This window comes from Manacus candei, unplaced genomic scaffold, assembly GCF_025592945.1.
Source record: "Manacus candei isolate 608988 ecotype Guabito, Panama unplaced genomic scaffold, ASM2559294v1 h1tg000005l, whole genome shotgun sequence".
NCBI lineage: Eukaryota > Metazoa > Chordata > Aves > Passeriformes > Pipridae > Manacus > Manacus candei.
Window position 1 is genome coordinate 5,489,874 of NW_026138053.1, and position 18,918 is coordinate 5,508,791.

An 18,918-nucleotide genomic window follows, 5' to 3' on the forward strand; every position below is an offset into this window, starting at 1 on the left:
CTGCTCTGGCAAAGCAGTAGAAAAAAGAGGCTTCTTTTGCCCAGGCAGCCATAGGAAACAGAAGTGCAAAAACAAGTGGAAAAGCTGCTTTAGTGCCTGCTCTACGTTCAAGCACCAGCTCCTCAGGCAGAGACCACAGCTGCTCCTCTCTCCCTGCCTGCTGACTCACAGCCTCATGCCCCTCTTAAAACCTGCTCTTACTTTGTATTTTTTAGGTTGGTTACCAAGCTGGGAGCAATGGACAGCCACTGCCCTCTCAATACATGAATGACCTGGACAGTGCCTTAGTGCCAGTGATTCATGGAGGGGCCTGTCAGTTGAGTGAGGGGCCAGTCATAATGGAGCTCATCTTTTATATTCTGGAAAACATCTCATAAGAGGACTTCATTTTCTGTTCAGACCTGTTCCAGCAGCAGTTGTATCTGAATCATTTGCACTTTAAAACTGGAAAATTAAGCTTTTGTTAACACTATTGGGGAAGGGGGGGAGGGGGAGGGACAGTTGTTCCATAATTCTAAATCTTCTATGCATTGTCAACAACCAGAGGATCAGGGCAGCTTCTATACTACAACATGGCTATGCTATCCTTGCAGCTAATCCACTTCTGTTACTGTTTAGAAAAATGTTCATGTTTAAAGACTTACAGTCCTGTACTCTCAATGCTCAAAAGGGTGCAAAGATCACTGGGGCATAAATAAAAAGTGAAACTCCAACCTTGTAGTGTTTGTAGATGGCCATGTAAGAACCAACAGCCAAGCCCTCCATTCTGACCTCATCACAACCTTTGTGGGTATTGTAGACACTGAACAGTAACGTTTACATTATTTTGACCAGACTATTGGTTGAAATACTTTGGAGAAGCCCTTGAGAACTATGGAAAGATTCCCCAGCCATAACTCCCTTTGTCTGTGTCCAGAGGAGCAGAAGGACAGGCAGGCATGTCTCCCAAGGTTCTGTGACCTGCAGTTGTGTGCGTGGAATAGGCTGGTTTACTTTGTTCCTCTAGTTACCATAAAGTCCCTCACCTCGGCAGGTTTCTGTAACGTCCTAGAACAACTCTGCTCTTCTGTACCTTGTTTACAAATCTGTATGAAGCAGAGGTAACATTAGCCCCAAAGTGCAGTTATATCTCGTTCCTCCCCCCCAGTAGGTCCTGCTTTCTAAAGCCAAGCACCACCCAGGGCAGCTGTGTCCCCTCCCTGCTGTTCCCGGTAGTGTAACGCCCGTGTCACGTATCCAGCTTGCACCTCATCCTGCAGCCCCTGTCAGAGCTTACCTGTGTAACAGTGTAGAGTGGCTGTTCCTGCATGTTCTGCTGAAAAAGGCTTTGTGGGCAGCTCTGAACACCTGCACTTGGCCCAGTGCTCTTAGTCTCACCTGGGAGGGCTTTGGGAAGGAAAGCAGCTGCTCATGTCTGCCAGGGCATTAAGAAGCTGAAATTGAGCATCAGCCAGAGGAAATGTGGTTCCATGTTCTTACTGTCTCCATGGAAAGCTGCTAACCAGTGGGAAGAGCTGTAAGCAGGAGAAGGGGTTTGGTTTGTTTAGCCATAGTCATGCAAAGTAGCTCTTGTGAGTCCCTGCCAGGAAGAGGGGTGAAGGTTTCTCCTCCTGTCTACAGAGATAATTTATTGGGGAAGAGAGGTGCTAATTTATGGTGAACATTTATGGTGTGTCAGACATTGCCTGGTCCCTCCTTGTTGTCCCTTCTGGGGGAGGCAGCAGGGCCTGGTTTGGTTGTGCTGTGAGAGAGTAACACCAGTGTCCTTTCCGAGGGAAAGGGGAGTGCAAGGCCCCTGGGAGACTGAGGCTCTAGTTTTTAAACAAATAAACACCACTGGCTGGGCAAGAGAAAAGGTAACTGCACATAGTGATGTGCACACAGCCCAGTGCCTGCACAGAGTGCATTTGGGAATAAATGGCTACTGCTTTTTAAAAGAAAAAGCAAAGTCTGACAAATCCAGTGTTCCAAATTAGAGCTGGTACCACCCCACCCTTGGAGAAGGCAGGCAAGGGAACTGGGGCCAACTCCACAAACAAAAGCTGGCCAGCAAGAGGTAGCCCACTCCCACACTTGAAAGGGTGTTCATCCAAGTGAAGCCTTACCTCTGGCATTTGGGAGAAGGTGGCTTAATGCAGCTCGTTTAAAGGTTCCTGCTGGGCAAAGCCTAAACTGTGACCCCTCCACTGCTCCTGCTGAAGTGTCTGTGCAGCCCAGCTGGGCTGAGGGCACTTGGATCCCCCTCTGCACGCTGGTCCTGCACTTTGGGTCACACAGCACTACACGGTGTAGGCACCATTCAGCACCTGGAAGAGCATTCCAGAAACTCGGAAATACTTCCTCCTAGAGCCTGCACTCCAGCTTTGCCACAGCAGCGGCTTTCCAGTCACTTTAGTTGCATTGTTATGCTCAATAATGCAGTAAAAGAGGTGAAAAATGTTTATCTTCTCTTCCTTTGCCCCAGAAGTCTTTTAGGTTCGGATTATGTTTGTGCAAAACACTATCAACTGGTGACTGACATGTTTGCTTCAACCATAGCCTTTGAAATGACCTTAATTACCATGTTGTTAAGAAATGAGTACTTGTTTAGAAAAAAATTGTACTTTTAAAATTCAGTTAGTTAACACTGCAAAAAACTGCATATTATATTTTTATTTTCAACATGTAGTTTTGTATATTAAATTTATTGAAATTAAAAACTAAACACTGTATTGTCTTCATCTGCTCAGAAGGACAGAGGCAGCACTGCCTGACCTGTCTGGACTCTGTCCTGTCTCCCACCCTGCCCTTCCAAACCCTCTGGGCAGGAGCACTCGGCTCCCAGCACAGGCACATCCTGCCCTGGGAGATCCCTGGTTTCTGTTCACTCAAAGAGATGTAAAAACACAAACAGATTTAGTACCACTTTTTGTGTGCTGATCAAAAGCATTCCTGAAAATAAGTCATGATCCAGTTTTCTACATGACAAAGAATGACTATTTTCCCCATCACCTGGAAGAATTTTAAAAGCCTATTCTTGTAGAAAGACAAGGAACATTTGGGAAGCAGCAGAGTTTAGTGTACTTTTTTTTCTTCTTCTTTTTTTAAATTAAAACCTCAACAAAACAAAGGATGAAGGCACAGTACCCTTCTGTGCTGAACAAGCAGTGCAGCAAGCACAGCAGACATCTGGTAGCCAGAACAAAAATGTGGGTCTGTAAACACCTGCTGCCAAGGAGCCCTGCAGCCTTTGGAACCTCAGGTGCCAAGGGTGTGCCCAGAGGAAGGACTCACACCACTAAATTGCTGCCTGACATCTCTCCTGTTTTAGGAAACAAAAAAAGACCCCAACCCAAACAGGCCTGGACAGGAGAGAACAGAAAAAGCAGTAGCAGACTGTTCACTGAACCACAGCAGCTGCTCGGACACTTGGAAAAAGGAATTCTGGTGAAGGTCTTACCTGTGACTTGACCAAAAAGCTCTTGCACTGCCTCAGGGAATTCTTAAGGGGCTAAACTTCTCCCACAGCACTCTGCATAGTTAATGTAACATTCGTCCTGGTGCTACATTAGTAGTCCCACATTAAGGCAACTGTCTATTTTGTGTAGACTGGTCCCAAGCCCTGCAGCAGCACTTCCCAGAGCCTCCCATTTGCCTTGAGGGTATTAATAAGCACTATGGCTGTTACCAAAATAGACATTAGGTTCAGTAGTGCATTCTTTAACATCTTTGGTGCTTGCAGCTTAGCAGCATCTTCTACGTTCCTTCAGCCCACGGCTTCTGACATTCCAATGGATCTGGGGGAAAAAAACACACAAAACCCATCAAAATTAGTTGCTGCAGTATATAACAGATGGTCACAACTCAAGGTGACATTACATGTAAAATGCTGACATGAAGGTTCTGGATGGTCAACTAGAAAAATCAATGGAGCAAAATTATTAAGCTCCAGTGATGGAAAGTGCTTCGGCACAAGGCCAAGTTGTTACTTCAGGTAACACGTCCCTCAGCCTGACTGAGGCTCACAGGACCTTCCTGACCTCCTTGGCTGAGAGGAAACCACTAAAAGAGTCCCTTTGGTGCCCAAATTCAGACTCATGCACTGAAACAAGACCTCTCAACCTGTCCAATTCAACAGCAAAGCTGTGGCAAACAGGTGATGTCACCCTGAAGCTGATGAATATTCACTTAACTGCCATTTATAACCACAAACCAAAATGTGCTAAGGAAGAGGGAACACAGAGGCTTTGGGAGATCAAGCAAAGGAAGATGGATCACTTATCAATCTTATTTTCTAAGTATTATTCTAAGTAAAGGTGACACCAGAAGCTGTCCCTGTATTTCAAGTGATTGTGAAGCATCTTTGAGATACAAACTAATCAGAGGTTCTGTAACCTCATTTATGAAATTATGTCAACTCCCCACCACAAATACAAAGAGGAATGGTATTGAAGCCAGAGCTGTGTAATTAGGTCAATGTCAACACGAGACATTATTCAAGCAGAGTTTATCTGTAGCCCTGTCAGGGCCTGCCCAGACTCCCTCTGGAGCAGCGTTCGTACCTCACACAGAACTAATGCTCCAGGACCAGCCAGTTTTCTGTAACTGTTTGAAGATCTTGACCACTGAGGGGCTCCCTGAGTCTCACTTTTACCTCCAGTTTCCCACCAGTGGGCTTCCTGCCATCAAAAATCTGGAAGAACCACAAAAAGAAGAGCAGTTAGTGCATATATGAATTACAATGTCAGAGTGCAGAGCCTCAGGCATCCTTGAATTTATCTGCCCACGATCCAAAGGTGACAGAGATCACCTGCAGGGATCAGCTGCAGTGCTGGGAGGGGTCACAGCCACGAGATTCCTCAGATTATAATTCAGCAGAGCAGGTCTCCTCACATCCCAGGCAAGGTACCAAACTCATCTGATACAAAACTGCCCACTGTACACACACAGTTATCCAAATATTCATTCATTCATGTTTAATGTTAAGTAGAAGAACACACCTCACCCCCAAAACATACCTCAATGATCTCTCTAACTTCACATTCTGTTTCCAGCTTGTCCAGTTTCAAGTGTGCTGTCCCCACCTGCTTGTCACTCCTGAAAAAGGACCTGTTCCAAAGAAACCTTCCTTAAGCTAAGGGTAAGGACTGTCAGGACATTAAAGAGAAAACAAGCCTAAGTCATCACTATTTGCTCCATCACCACATCCAGGAGGGCTGGGCAGGACATGCTACAAACCTGGGGGCAAGAGGCAAACCCTTAACACACCAGACTACAAGGCACGAGATAAAGAAGCACTCATTTGTTAATTATTCTTGTGCAACCAAGTTAAAGATGAGGACAGCACTGAAGAAAAACAACCAACTAAACCAGCACTTGGAGTGGCAGCAGCTTCTGTCCCTGCACAGAGAGACAAGGAAAACAAGCCCAGCAGCCAGGACAGGGCAATGCTCTGCTACGGGACAGGGCTGTTTAATGGGACAGGCTGAAGGACTTCCCAAGGAAGGGAATCTCTCAGCAAAACAAACATTTCACAGGCACCTGCTGCTTTTGGCACACTACTTTTAGGGAAAAGTCACATGAATCATTCTGTTTCATCTTGATAAATCAAAACATTTTCAACAAGTAGGAACATTTCAGCTATTGGTTTGATCCACCTTCATACTGGTAGTTTAACAGTCAAAAACTATCACTACAGAGTCTGGAGGCAGGAAAGACAACTGACCATGCCTGCTGTGTTTTAGATAGGAAATCTGCCCAGAATTCAGAATGTTCCTTTTTTATCCACCCTGTTTAAGAAAAAAACAGGCAAGCAAGCCAATGTACAAAAACCCTCCCAAAACACCCACCCTTCTTCCTTTATCATCAAGAGAAGATATTATCAAGGCAGAATTGACATTTGCAATAGAATCTCCATAAATTTTTATATGGAGCCTCATGATCACATCACTGGTGGCAACAGAAGACTGAGACTCTCCATCGATGAGAGTTGACTCACAAAATTATTTAGGGAAGTTCAGACTTCATTAGCTCACATGCTGAATACTTCCTTTACTTCACAAGCACCTTAAAAACCGAGGGATTACATAACTGTATTGCAGTGTGTGGGGCACTTTGCTCAAAATTTAGAGGATCAGCAATTCTTGCTGAATTTTTTAAAGCATTTTTTCTTTTTAAAATTCAAGAAACAATGAAGACTGGTTCATCCCTGATCAGTTCCAGGGGGTTTAAAGTGAAGAATGAGAACTTGCTCTAGGCTATGGCTTCAGAAACAGCTCTGGGGAAATCTTTTATCTTCAGAAGCTTTTAGGAGAGGCTCAAGGAGAGACTCTTCTTTTGGAAAAATACATTGCTGGGTTTTTACTTGAAAGTGTTGTTAAACTGAAGTTTAATATATATGACCTGAAACAAGTCTCCTTTGCTCACTGAGCACAAATAATTCTTGGGAGATGGTCAAAGAGCTATCAGAGACCCCAGAGCTACAACATCTACAAAGGCCTTTCTGAAAGTATTCTTCATTTGTAGTCTTAGAGAAAGGGAGGGAGCAGAAAGTCCTTAGGAAAGAGCCTGTATCACTTCATCCTCCCAAGGAGATGGTTGGGGAAAGATGATTAAAAAGCATTTTAAACAAATGTAAACACTTCACAGCAAAGGAAATCCTGAACAGAGAGAGTGGAGCAGTCAGGACTGACAGAAAAAAAGAGTAAGAAAATCAGCTTTTCTCTCTTCAACAGAGATGCAAAGGGATGATCTGGAGTAAAACAATAGGACTTCAGCTCACAAATTAAAACATCTACAACTTAAAAATCATCTTGGGGAACCCACAGATGATTTCTGCATGGCCCAAAACCAAAGAATAGCACAAAAAGCCACTGAGACAAAAACAGGTTATCCAACATCCCAGCCCAGCCATGGATCACAACCAACTCAGGGATTAGGGAATACAGGCCACTCTGATTTTGAGTAACTCAGTTATGAGCCTGGACAGAGGATGATTTCCCTGAACTATCCACTGTTAACATCCACTTCATTGTCCTGCTCCCTAAGATGAGGGCAGTCTCAAGGCAGTCTAACAGCCTGAGAACAGTGCTGGGGAAACACTGCAAGATCCAATGAACGAAACAGTATAACTACAGAAACAGAACACTAGTTCTGCCATCATCTGTCATCTGCTTTACTGCTGTTCATGTTTTGCTGCCACTTGTATGTCAATGTTCTGTCAGTTATCCCATGGAGCATTTACATTTTCTCATCCTCATGACTAAAACCAAACTGGGTAAGAATCAAAACAATTGGAAGTAAATCGTTGCCTTCTCCATCTCATCAATTCCTCTTAACACACTAATCCTCAACTCCTCTGTCAGTTATGAATCAGCTTCACTGAACTTGTGCCTTTTTTTCACCCCCACAGGGGAAGCTACAGAGCTCAGGCATGTTTTGAAAGTTCTCAGACATGAGAACCAGCCAACTCTTTATTGCCAGCTTAGAGACTGCATTGCACAAAGTTCAGCTCCAACACTCTTTCCAGCTATTCCTAGAGCAGCAGTGAGGGGGAAGCAAACCAAGGACTTACCCTTTATGAAATACTTCGAATTTAATCCCTTTGGACCGAATCGCTCGGCGGAAGCCGCGGTGATTCCGGTTGATGTTCAACTTGAACAGCTGGTTGTATTCTGCAGTTCAGGGAAAGAGAAATGAGAGAAAGCTGGGAATGTGCAGTACTCTGTTATATGCACTCCTCAGACTCTGACTCAGTTTGGCCCATCTGTGAGAGACATTTCACACCACATGAACTCCTCCTCAGGAGGCTCTTCCAGTCATTCCCAAGGTGTGTCCCTGTGCTGCAGCTCACCTGGCACCCCCATGTTACAGCAAGTTACTGGAGAGCCAAAACTGGGAAATTTAGGTTTTTCAGCAAGTAAATAGAGTGTCTGTGGATAAAAAAAAAAGGTACCAAATAATAAGGAAAAGGAACAGTAAGGTTGGAATGACTGGGAAGGGGTGTTTTGATTACATAATTAATACTGTTTCAGCACCAAATTCATTAATGAGTGTGGCAAGAATTGTGCCACCTTTTGATCAGAAAGGTTCACAAGATTGTACAACTAATGTTCCAAGACTTATCTGCTCTGCTACCCAGGAACAACCACCTGTGCCTGCCAGCCTGGAAACCCCAAACACTACCAAGGGGCTGCTCAGCCGGTGCAGAGCAAGTTCCTGGAAGATCTGGAACACAGCTTTCAGTTGTCAGACCTTCAGGACTTCTAATCTTAACAGAAAATATATGTAAACTCAAAAGATATATATCTATATATGTGTTGGATGGTGAATTCAAAGTTTTTCTGATACTAAATGGCTGCTCACTGCAAGAATTGGAAAAAAATAATAGAGGAATAAAATCAACTCAAGAGTGCAAGAGGATTAATTCTAAAAGGCATGATGAGTCTAACACCTGTACTCTATGGTAAGGCCAAAGGGGGATTTTCAAAAGGTACAAAGGAAGTGTTTTTGTTGGTTTCAAGACACGCTGTCTCATAAAAAAAAAATCATCTCTTTCTGCAATGATGCTTTGTCGGGTCTAGAAACATATCAGCCAATCAGCCAAAATCATGACAGAACTGGCAATCTCACAGGACACCAAGACTGACTGAAAAATATCTGATCCATGGAGATATTAAAATTAATCATTTAACTTATTTAATAAATAAAATTTATTTATCTGGCCCATCTGCCAGCAGAGTTGACAGCAACAGCTGGAGCACGACTGGTAACTCCACGATTTCACTAATCCAGGACACAACAACCACCACCAATGTTGGGATGAGGGTGAAAAAATTGCCAGTGCAGCTGGACTTCACCCTGCAACAAACCCTTTATAAGAAAGAAGAACACAGGTGGTGGGAGGCCCTCTGGGCTGAGTCACAGGATGAGACCAGCCTGTACTCTCCAGGAGTTCTTAAGGTGCAATGTTTTTCTCACTGTTCCAAAAAAAAAGTACTCACCTGGAGAATTGTTATTGTTAATTACAGGTGTTTTACTCTTTTGAGGTTGTTCCTATTAAAAAAAGAGACACACATTACATAAATCCATCAGTTATTGTTTTAAAATACAGAGTAGTGACCATTTTTATTATCAGCTCTACTTTATGCCTATACAAGAAACATGAGGTTTTAGGGGGTTATCTGAATGATAAGAATGGTACATTCAAGACTAAGATACTTGGATTTCTTTGTGGTAACAAGCATAGCACTATATAAAGAATAAGCCAAAACGTTACACTAAATATAAGAGCCACAGATAAGTTAAATGGTCACAGTCAATTCAGTGCAATCCCCATGAAGTCCCTGAGTGTGGCTGTTACACTCCATGGCAAACTGTGCACGTTCCAAGACGCCGCAATTCTGCTCTTCCTGCATTAGCTGGAATAATAAGCTACACAAGGAATTCATCACAAATCATTCAGGGAATTGCCCTACTATTATTTTGCCTGACAATCAATCTGCCACCAAAATGAATTAACTTTTAACCTAAAGCAGAGTACAAACTAAATCTCAGGGGAATGAACAAGGACAATGTGACCTAATTATTGCAGCTACTTTGCAAAACTGATTTCAGCTATGAAGGAGAAAGGTGGTGTATCTGACTTTTGGCTAAGCAGCAGAGATCTGCTTTTCTTTAAGTAAAGGAAAACAGATTGAAAGCAACTATGCTGATTCTTACTTATTTCACAGAAAATTATTCACACAGACCAATTCTGTTTCCAGCCACCCTGATGAGGTGACTCCTTTGTTAAGGCCTTGAGTAACTCAAACTGAAACACAAACCTGCTCTGACCATCACCAATTCCCCACAGGTAATTGAATGTATTATAGTGGAACTACTGCAAAATTTATTAGGAGGTAAAAGTCCAGGCTTTGCACTCTCCCAGGGCTCAGCATTAGTCCTGTAAGAGCAAGGTTTGGTTTTGCACTACACAGAAAGCAGCAAAGCCCCAGCACTTCTACTGACAATAAGACTTGTCAGCCCCTCCTCAGGTGCCCTCCCAGCTCTAAGGTTTGAGTATTTTTCAGACCAGAGACTGCTTTTACAGATGAAGGGAAGACACTGGGGAATTCCAAGGAAAGAAGTGATATATATGTGTATAGATATTTTTATATACATACACATACATACATGCACACACACACAAGTATTAATTAGTAAAGCCAAGAAACTTGTATGGTCCAAGACCTTTCTCCAGATACTCACATTTATATTTGATAATTAAATCACCAGGAGCCACATGCTTTTATTTGATGACAATGACTAACCCTTTCAATTAATTTCTCTAATTAGAAGAGATGCCCCAAAGCAGTGCCTTTAGAAGGGACTCAGAGGCAGATCACCCCTGAGGTGGCCCCTCTCCCCTGTAACATCACCTGCAGAAACAGATTCGGTAGTTCTGTTCCTCAGAAAAACAAATCTGCTTTAAAGGTAATTCCAGGCAGGATGCCTAGGAGTGTCTTCCCTTTCCCTGGAGCCCCCAAAGGCTCCTGCAGTGGAAGGGGTGAGGAACAGCAGAGCCAGGACACACTCACCGCACTTGGGTACTGGAATTCAAACTTCACAAAGGCATCCAGATCTCTGGGGGACACACCTGAGGGAGACAAAGCCAACCCAAACAGCCAATACAGGGGTTGCCATTGCATCTGGAACGCTGAGCAGGATTTTCAAGAGCATGTAACTGACTTTCAGCAAGACTCATGTCCTGTCTCTTGGCAGCTGAAAAATCCACTCATCAAACCCAAATCCATAGAAAGCTGGCATCCAAAGGAAAACACCTGCTTTTCTTTATGCTGCTGGTAGTCCTCAGACAGTCTAGCACAGAGGGCCTACAAGTCCCAGGAACACGGACTAAAGGCAGTAACATTGGCAGGATCCTGTCTATTGAAAGGTCAGAACACATCAAGGTGGTGCAATCTTAAGGCAGGCACTCATAACAAAACAGGAAATAACCAGGAAACAAACTATGACCCTGTTATGAGTGAACCTGGAACAATTTAAAGTTCTCCCCTCTGTGCAGATGGAACCCAGATTCTCTGTCTGCTTTTTAAAACACCGTTTAAAGTTTTTTTGAGGGGCTTGAGCACAAAACATAGTTATTTTATTTTAATGAGCATTGGTTGCAAAGGTCTTGATTCCTAAAGTGTCTTCAAGATTAAGAAATCTCATTCCCCACTACTTTCCTCACCTACTCAGAGGAAAGAGCCCCCCTGCCCTTTTGAGTACACACCTGGAGGAGCTGGTAGGTTTATCCCCCTGACGATAAGAAGGTGCATTTCTGTGCTGTTGAGCTCAGAAAATATCCTGTGAATAAACAAAAAAAGCATAATCACCCCATAGCCATCACCTGATCCACTACCAACTAGGATGCCACAGGTATTTGGCAGACCTTTTTCAACAGTGCACTCCTACAGAAATCACCTTCACAAAATACAACAGAGCAAGGAAAGAACACAAACAGAGCTAAAAATATCTCTCAGGCATGCCAGGAACAAAGCCCGAAAGGCAACAGGATTGAGGGAGAAATACAGAGGATGGAGGAGTGGCTGAAGTAACAGAATGTAAGAGATTAAGCTGGAGGTGTTTTGAAAAAACAACCCACAAGAGAAGTTAGAGAAAACTTCCTTGTATTAAAGTTGATGAGAGTAACCTTTCCTAACCCTGGGTGCCATCTGAGTTTGCTGAAGCCTACAATTCCCTAAACAAGAGTGAAAGATCAGAAAAGTCATTCCAGCCTGCCTGAGAAATCCTTTTGGTTTTCCACACCTTATCATTTTAAAGGTTCTTTCCTCAAAGTGATGGCTTGGAGGATCCATTCCTTGTGCTCGTGCAAGCTGGAGGATTTCCAAGTCCTTTTTACAGCCTTGTGCCAGTTTCTCAAACCTATAGAAAAGGAAAAAAAAACCAATAAAAAAGCTACACCCACACTGGAACATGAAACAGCATTTTGCCAGATACAGGCCCCAAAACTATCCCAGACCAGAGCTCTGAGAGCATCCTGGAAGTGCAGGAGTCATAGTTACTGACCCTTTCACACAAGGAGAAACTTTCCAACCCAATCCCCAGCATCCTTTGGGGTCAGGACTCAAGCCTGAAGTGACACTGTGGTATGACTAAAAGCAGGCACTGGGTCTTACCGAGTTGTTTCTGCTACGTTTCCCAGATGCATGAATTGCTTGGAATACTGCAAACACCTCTGAAACACAAACAGAACCAAACAAACACAGATGAGCCTCACACACACATTCATGATTGGAAGAGGGTTTTGAGGTTCATGACAATCTAATTTAAGAAAAGCCAAGAGTTCTCCCAAGTCACTCAAAAACATACACCATCCCATCCTTCAATCCCAAAGCTGAGTACAGCATTTCTTTGAGCTATTTCCCCTATTACTTTTTAATCACTTGATTTGTAGATATGAGGCTCGCCCAAGGACTAGTCTTAATCATTCATTCAAAAAACTATTTTCAAACTTAAGCATTCATATTTAACATTGATAATTTGATAGTCCCAAGCCTTCAAGCACACCCTCGGGCTTCAAATAATAAGAGAATCCAAGTCTGAAAATTCTCCTTTTTAGGACACACAAAACCATAAGTATTTTAAAAGAAAAACAAAAGACCCCACAGAAACAACGATATTATTATATTAATAAACCCCAGAGAAATGTACAAAAGAAACCCCAAAACATTTATTAAAAAAGATAAAATGGTCACCTCATGTTGGTCCTTCAGCAATTTTACAAGCTGTGCATATACTTCATCTGCTTTTTGAGACAGTCTGACATCTTCATGGTGCACAAAGATAAAATCACCCTCATCATCTGTAGGGGGTGATGGCAGCTGCAACACAAGAACACCACACTGCAGAGCTCTTACAGGGCAAAGGAAGCACTTACATGTCCAAGAATATGAAAAAAAGCAGAACATTACCAGTGCTACTAACCTTGGAAATGTCCACAGGTTTGCCACGTTTGGCTTGTTCAATCTTTAGGTCGAGGCCCTTCGCTGTTCTGAGATATGTCTTTGCCTGTTCCAGGTTATTTTCCCTCTTTGCTTTGATGGCCGCCTTCAGGTACTGTTTTTTCCTGTTCTCCAAGAATTCCAGCTGTTCCCTGACTGAAAAACAGTTGTACAGAAACCTTCACTCATCTGACACTGGCAATGCCCCTGAAACAGGTTTCCCATGTTCAGTCTGTAGCCAGGAAAAGTACAGTGAAAGTACAGATATCAAAGTACAATATCAAATATCAAAGTACAGATATCTTTGCAGAGTGCAATGAGGAAATGTCCTTATTGCAAAGGACATTGCAATAAGGGCATTTCCTTATTGCACTCTATTGTTTCTTGGACACTTTCAATTTCAAGCATTAGAAAAAGTAACAAACTTCCTTCTCTCATAGCATCCTTCACCAAAAACCTCATATGACTTCACAAGTGTCACAAGTGTAATTACAGCCCCTAATGTGCAGGCAGGAGACAGACCCCAACACAGCTGATTGGTCCAAAGCAGCAGCTGAATTCAAACTCTCAGCTTGCCATGGTAACTTCTAAAAAACAGCAAATATTATGAGTATCCTCTGGACTCATTCCTTCCCTCTCCCCTGACATGTTAGAAAAAAACCTCAGATGAGCCAATGTGCAGGCACATTCAGACATACTACCTCTGCTTATTTGTAATTCCTTGCTCTCTTAGTTTCTCATTAATTCTTAAGTCTCCTATTTCCTTCCCAAAACACTAAGGACAACTACACAAGTGAGGCTGCTTTTTATTGTACCAGGTTGGTGCATCCTGCCTCTTCCTCATGGGAAATGGAGCAGCAGGAGCTGATTACAGCTGTTCCCAAAGATATTCATGATGTATTCACCACTGCACTCTACCCATGGTTACACAAGCTGAACAACCCCTGCAAGAGATGCCTGTCTCAGCAAATAAACACCCCAGTGCCTCTCACACCATGGTCACTGCTGGCAGATGATGACCAACCTACCCCCATCCTGGAAGAAGAGCTAGAAGCTGTCCTGCTGCTGGGAGCAGTCTGCCCAACCAGCTAAACCCAAACTAATTAGAAAAGGGAGCTTGCCCAAACAGCCCTGAGACAACCCCTACGTGTGTTCTGTGAGGCTCACTCAGAGCACAGGTATTTTCAAAGAAAATCTGTGGAGCATGGACCTAGCTAAGCCACTAATACAACCAATCCCAGCTCCTGGACTTTCCTGGCATAGGCCTTAGGTGCAACTGCTCCATTCCACTCCCACACCTGCCCACGCTCTGCACTTTTCAGGAAGAAAAATACAGGACTTTTACAGTGGATTTATCAGCTTCGTAATTCTGAGGGGATAAAGATAACATGAATGCACTTTGCCTAGTGAAATAGACTTTTCAACAGCAAAGTACTGATATTTTGTTGGAAAAATCGTGTTGGTATGGTTTTGTCCAGGTTCTTGTTGCACGTACTGGTCTTATTTTAGAATACTTGAAATACCCAGGATCAATTACTGTAACACCAGAGACCAGGTATTATCAATTCCTTCACTGCATAAGTCCAGGGCAATTCACTAAGGAGATTAATACGTCAGTTAAAATTGCAAAACCCAGGAAACTCCTGAGGATTCATAGATTTTCAAAGCCAAAATGGACAACCACTACTTTAGTGGTCTTTATAAAACAAGTAATGGAGTTTTCTAGAGAGAAGATTTATGAGATAATCACAGGGGCACTGTATAAAAAAGCCTTTGCACTCTGCAGAAGAACCTGCATCAGCCAACTAGGCAGCTCTGCTTCATCCTGAGGGAATCAGCCAGGGAAGAACAGGAGGATGGGATTACAGTCAAGGCATCAGTGAGAGCCTGAGCAGTGCCTGTGTGTGCCCAAATCCCACCGTGAGGTGGTGGCTGTCCCTTACTATCTGTACAATTAATCTTGTGCAGACAACTGCTCAGTGACCTCAGCAACAGGCAGACCAGTGATTGATGAAGCACTGCCAGTGTGAGATCCCGGGATGAAGCAGCAGGCAGAAAGCAGTGTGTGATGCAGGGAGCTCCACTGGATCAATGAATAATTCACACTGGCAGCCCTTTAATGAGAGTATATGCAGAGTTCTACTGTGAGCAAGTTAAACATTATGAATCGATACACTTGTTACATCAAAATTAATTAAAAACTCAATCACCCATATAATTACACATGCTATCTCTGTGAAATAAAGCTGCATGGCTGGTCTGGATCTGCCCTCCAGCAGATGTACATACTGGGGCTCCTGTCAGAGGAAATCTATGCCACATACTCACAGGTTCATACCTAAACTATAATGAAAAAGTCTTTACCAAGGTATTAAACTGAACTACAGCAAACAACCTGCATGTGGATCACTGGGAATGGTGATCCCTTCACCTTACCAGCTGGAGGGAGATGATCCAGGGACTCTGCCTTGTCCAGGGTGGAGGGTGATGCAGCTCGTTTCAGGTGCTCAGGGGAGCTCTCCTCAGCTGCAGCAGACACTGGAATGGGCTTCACAACCTGAGTGGGCTTCCCAGGCAGCTGGGCAGGCTTCTTGGCCACTGGGGCCTGGGGCAGAGGTTCACTCTGACAAAACAAGGAGAATTTCACATTAAACACATAAAATCTATTCCAGAGCTGAGGACAGCACCCCAAGCATCAACAACCGTGGCTATCACTGTATCAGCCTTCTGGTATCCCTTTGAGGGGAGCATAGCATTCCAGAAGCAAATTTTAGCTTCTGGAGGTAGCTGACCTAAGCAAGCATCAAAACTCCACCACAGACAGAATAAAAATAATGTTGAACAACATTGGTGGTGATTTTTAAAAAAGCAGCTCCATGCAGAAAAAAAATCATCCAGGAATTCTCTCCATTAAAAGCTACTCGAGGTGAAAGCACAAACAATTGTCAATCAAATCTAGAGAGAGAAAGAAATCAAACCGAAGGCTGCTGCAGCCTGACAAAAAGCAGTAAGTGTTGAACATCCTGGGGAAGAACAAACATGGGAAGCTACTGGGATGCAGGATAAAAGCACAGATTTAAGTACTTTAGAACAATGTAAAGGGGTGGAGGGGATCTGAAGTGTTTGCTTTGAAAATAAAACCCACATACAAGACAGCTACGGAAGAGTCAAACCCTGGACTCAGACTCTGAGGGTACTGACTGTAACAACATCTCACCTCTCTTGTGTCCCCTACAACACAATGCAAACTGCAATTACTACTGAGATCCTGTACTCTTCAGACTTTTGGGGTCTTTTGGGAAATGTATTTCATCTCAGTACCCTTCCCTGGAAATCAAACAGCCTCGTGTCTGCTGCCACAAGAGACAGCATTTCAACTTTTACATATCCTACTAGGAAATACTGACCTCCTCCTCTTCATCGTTCTCCTCCATGTTTGCCAGTTTGCTGGCACTTTCCAAAACAGCGGCTATTGTGCTGCCACCATCTGTTGCTGCAACACCAGGAAGAGGGGGAAACCCTGGATAGGAAAGGAATACAGAAGTAGAGAGTTGCATATGACCTACACTCTGTCTTTCATATTTCTTGTTTTCTGTAAAACTATTTCTATCCAAATACCTATTATCTAATATATATTGGAATTCAGTGTAACCAGAGTGAGGTCAAGGCCACAAAGCCTTGCTAGACAAAGTCTGAGTGGTGGGCTTAAGATCAGATCTCTCCAGAAACTCAGGCTTAAAGGGATAGAGCAAAATGATGCAATAACAGAGCAGTTTTCCAAGCTTAGCAACTGGCAGCCAGCCAAGGAACCTCACAACCTCAAGACTTCAGTAGTAAAGATGTCCCTAGAACCAGCAAAGAATTTAGTCTCATTTTTTCCCCCTCTCACTGCTGCCTCACCTTAGCAGGTAGAGAGTCCAGCAGAAAATTAGTGCCACCCCCGAAGTAACAAACAATCCAGTGCTGACAGATGGGTAACACTCAGCTTCTGCTGAAAAGCTACTGCAATGCAGAGGTTGCAAAGTAAAACAGAATCGAAGTAGTTAAATGCAAAGTGTATGAAGAATAATTATTTTCATTGTTTTATTATTCTTTTAAGGATGGGAAGAAGATAAACTCCCACATAACCAGTTTAGTGTCAGCTTCAAACAAGAGACATTCAAAGTCCCTACAATAAAATGTCTTGAGATTTCTCTCATTTAATGTGTAGCGGACATTCTTGCTGCCAGTCTCATGAGAAGTATTAAGAAATAATGACTAAACTGCTTCTAAACCTGGAGATGGCTGCTCTGGGGACAGCACAAGTCTGAGGTACTCAGGCAGGCAGAACACAGAACCCTGTGCTGCTGCCCCCTGTGACATTCAATCCATTACTCAGCAGCATTTCTGTCTCCAAGGATGACAGGGCTGGTACTTGTCACCACCCAGATGCAATGAAAGGCACTGCCAGCCCAGGACAATTGACTTCTGGTTCAGTGGCTGCCTGAGGATTGTCTCAGTGTAAATCCTATGGCCTCTAAATGATGGCTGAAAACATGCAGCTCATATGTAAGGAAATGGAGGAGTTCTCCATGTTTCCAGAGGTGTAAATATGGAGTACCTCACTCTTACAGAAACTGGTGTTTACCAAAAAAGGGATTATGTTCCAGAATAAGACATGCTAAATGCCCTTTCATGGTCAGCTCTAAGCAGGGAACCTTCAAAGCAGTCCATGACCCGACAGAGCTGGCACTGCCCACCTTCCCACCACTGCAGTGCTGCCACTGCAACATCTGACAGTGACAAAAATGCCACAAGGTCCGTGTCTGTTCTAACTTAAAAAATCCAGGCATGGCTTTGCAGGGCCAAGTGTATCTTGTAGAAGAACGCATCGGGCACAACATAAAAGCAAAGATGCTTCCTAGGGGAGAAATGGTATCATGCAAATCAGAGGCAGAGCATTCACAGCTGAGCTTGCCCAAACTTTTACAGACACAGTACTCTTGTGTTCTAAAGAAGATAAACAGGACAGTGTCTCCAGAAGAAGGCTCAGTTCCTGCCTCAGTGTGACCATGGGCATGATTTGTTTCGTCTCTGTAGACTACTTTTACCTGCTATCAAACAGTCAATAGGTAGGAATATTCACCAGTGTCAGTGTTTGGGAGTACATCAGTAAGCAGTTTCACACACCATCAAACAGCAAGGCCACCCTACTCACTGAGAAAAAGAAGGAGATGTCCCACAGGATGAGGAGGCAATATCTGCAGACCCCTTCTGAGCCCAGAAGGTATGCAAAAGTTTAGGTATTAGGGCATTTTATGTTCACACTTACCAGGAGGAACAGGTAGCTCAGAAAAATTCACTTTTCTCCCTGCCTTATGGGCTCTTATGGCATCCTGGTATTGCTGCAATCAGGAAGACATACAGTGGAGTTGACTATAAATTAGCAATCATTTGTATTTAACCAGCACAAACACTGCAGAAGACTCAGTGTTTTGCTACAATACGCGCATTGTCTCTCTGTCTTTCTCCAAATACTTTCCAGCTTCCCTACTGGACCTCTTTTCAAACAGAAGGACAATACACAAATTATTTCAGCCTTGAAAAAGTCTTCAGCAAGAGAACTAGTTCAACTGCCTTTGCTGGACACAAACAGCCACAACTCTGGTTTTACCTTGGCAATCCTGTCGTGCATCCTGCCCTTCCGCTCATCCCCGCTCGCTCTGGCCTGTGCTGCTGCTGATTTGTACTTGTCCAGCCGCTGCTGCAGCGCCTCCAGCACCGTTTTTGGCTGCTGCAGGGAATCTTGGAATGAGACAGATAATGAAATGCTATATCATGAAGATTTCAAAACATACAAGCTGCCTTTTTACTCCCCCTTCCTCACTTTCTGCAGTGACAAAACCATCACTGGGAAGTTTTATTATGAACACCTTTGTTCTAAAGGAAGTTCATT

At 43.5% G+C, this 18,918-nt stretch overlaps 2 protein-coding genes across 3 annotated transcripts in view; one reads left to right on the forward strand and one right to left on the reverse strand.

The window, feature by feature from the left end:
- ZFYVE9 (zinc finger FYVE-type containing 9) overlaps window positions 1-2,704 on the forward strand; it is a 56,738-nt gene extending 54,034 nt beyond the window's left edge. Inside the window, exon 19 of the mRNA XM_051799420.1 lies at window positions 216-2,704. Coding sequence (XP_051655380.1) covers window positions 216-377 — 162 coding nt within the window. The 3' untranslated portion in view covers window positions 378-2,704. The remainder of the gene's footprint in view (window positions 1-215) is intronic.
- The window catches only part of CC2D1B (coiled-coil and C2 domain containing 1B), a 28,688-nt gene continuing 12,467 nt past the window's right edge, over window positions 2,698-18,918 (reverse strand). Inside the window, exons 11-25 of one of the 2 annotated variants that reach the window (XM_051799530.1) lie at window positions 18,637-18,767; window positions 18,295-18,367; window positions 16,391-16,503; window positions 15,420-15,606; window positions 12,967-13,139; window positions 12,738-12,863; window positions 12,159-12,217; window positions 11,788-11,904; window positions 11,252-11,325; window positions 10,557-10,615; window positions 8,982-9,033; window positions 7,553-7,652; window positions 4,998-5,088; window positions 4,542-4,672; window positions 2,698-3,776 (exon numbers count right to left, since the gene is read on the reverse strand). In XM_051799530.1, the coding sequence (XP_051655490.1) occupies window positions 4,553-4,672; window positions 4,998-5,088; window positions 7,553-7,652; window positions 8,982-9,033; window positions 10,557-10,615; window positions 11,252-11,325; window positions 11,788-11,904; window positions 12,159-12,217; window positions 12,738-12,863; window positions 12,967-13,139; window positions 15,420-15,606; window positions 16,391-16,503; window positions 18,295-18,367; window positions 18,637-18,767 (1,475 nt within the window). In that variant the 3' untranslated portion in view covers window positions 2,698-3,776; window positions 4,542-4,552. Of the gene's footprint in view, window positions 3,777-4,541; window positions 4,673-4,997; window positions 5,089-7,552; window positions 7,911-8,981; window positions 9,034-10,556; window positions 10,616-11,251; window positions 11,326-11,787; window positions 11,905-12,158; window positions 12,218-12,737; window positions 12,864-12,966; window positions 13,140-15,419; window positions 15,607-16,390; window positions 16,504-18,294; window positions 18,368-18,636; window positions 18,768-18,918 lie in introns of those variants that run through there. The other variant, XM_051799538.1, reaches the window with a different exon arrangement.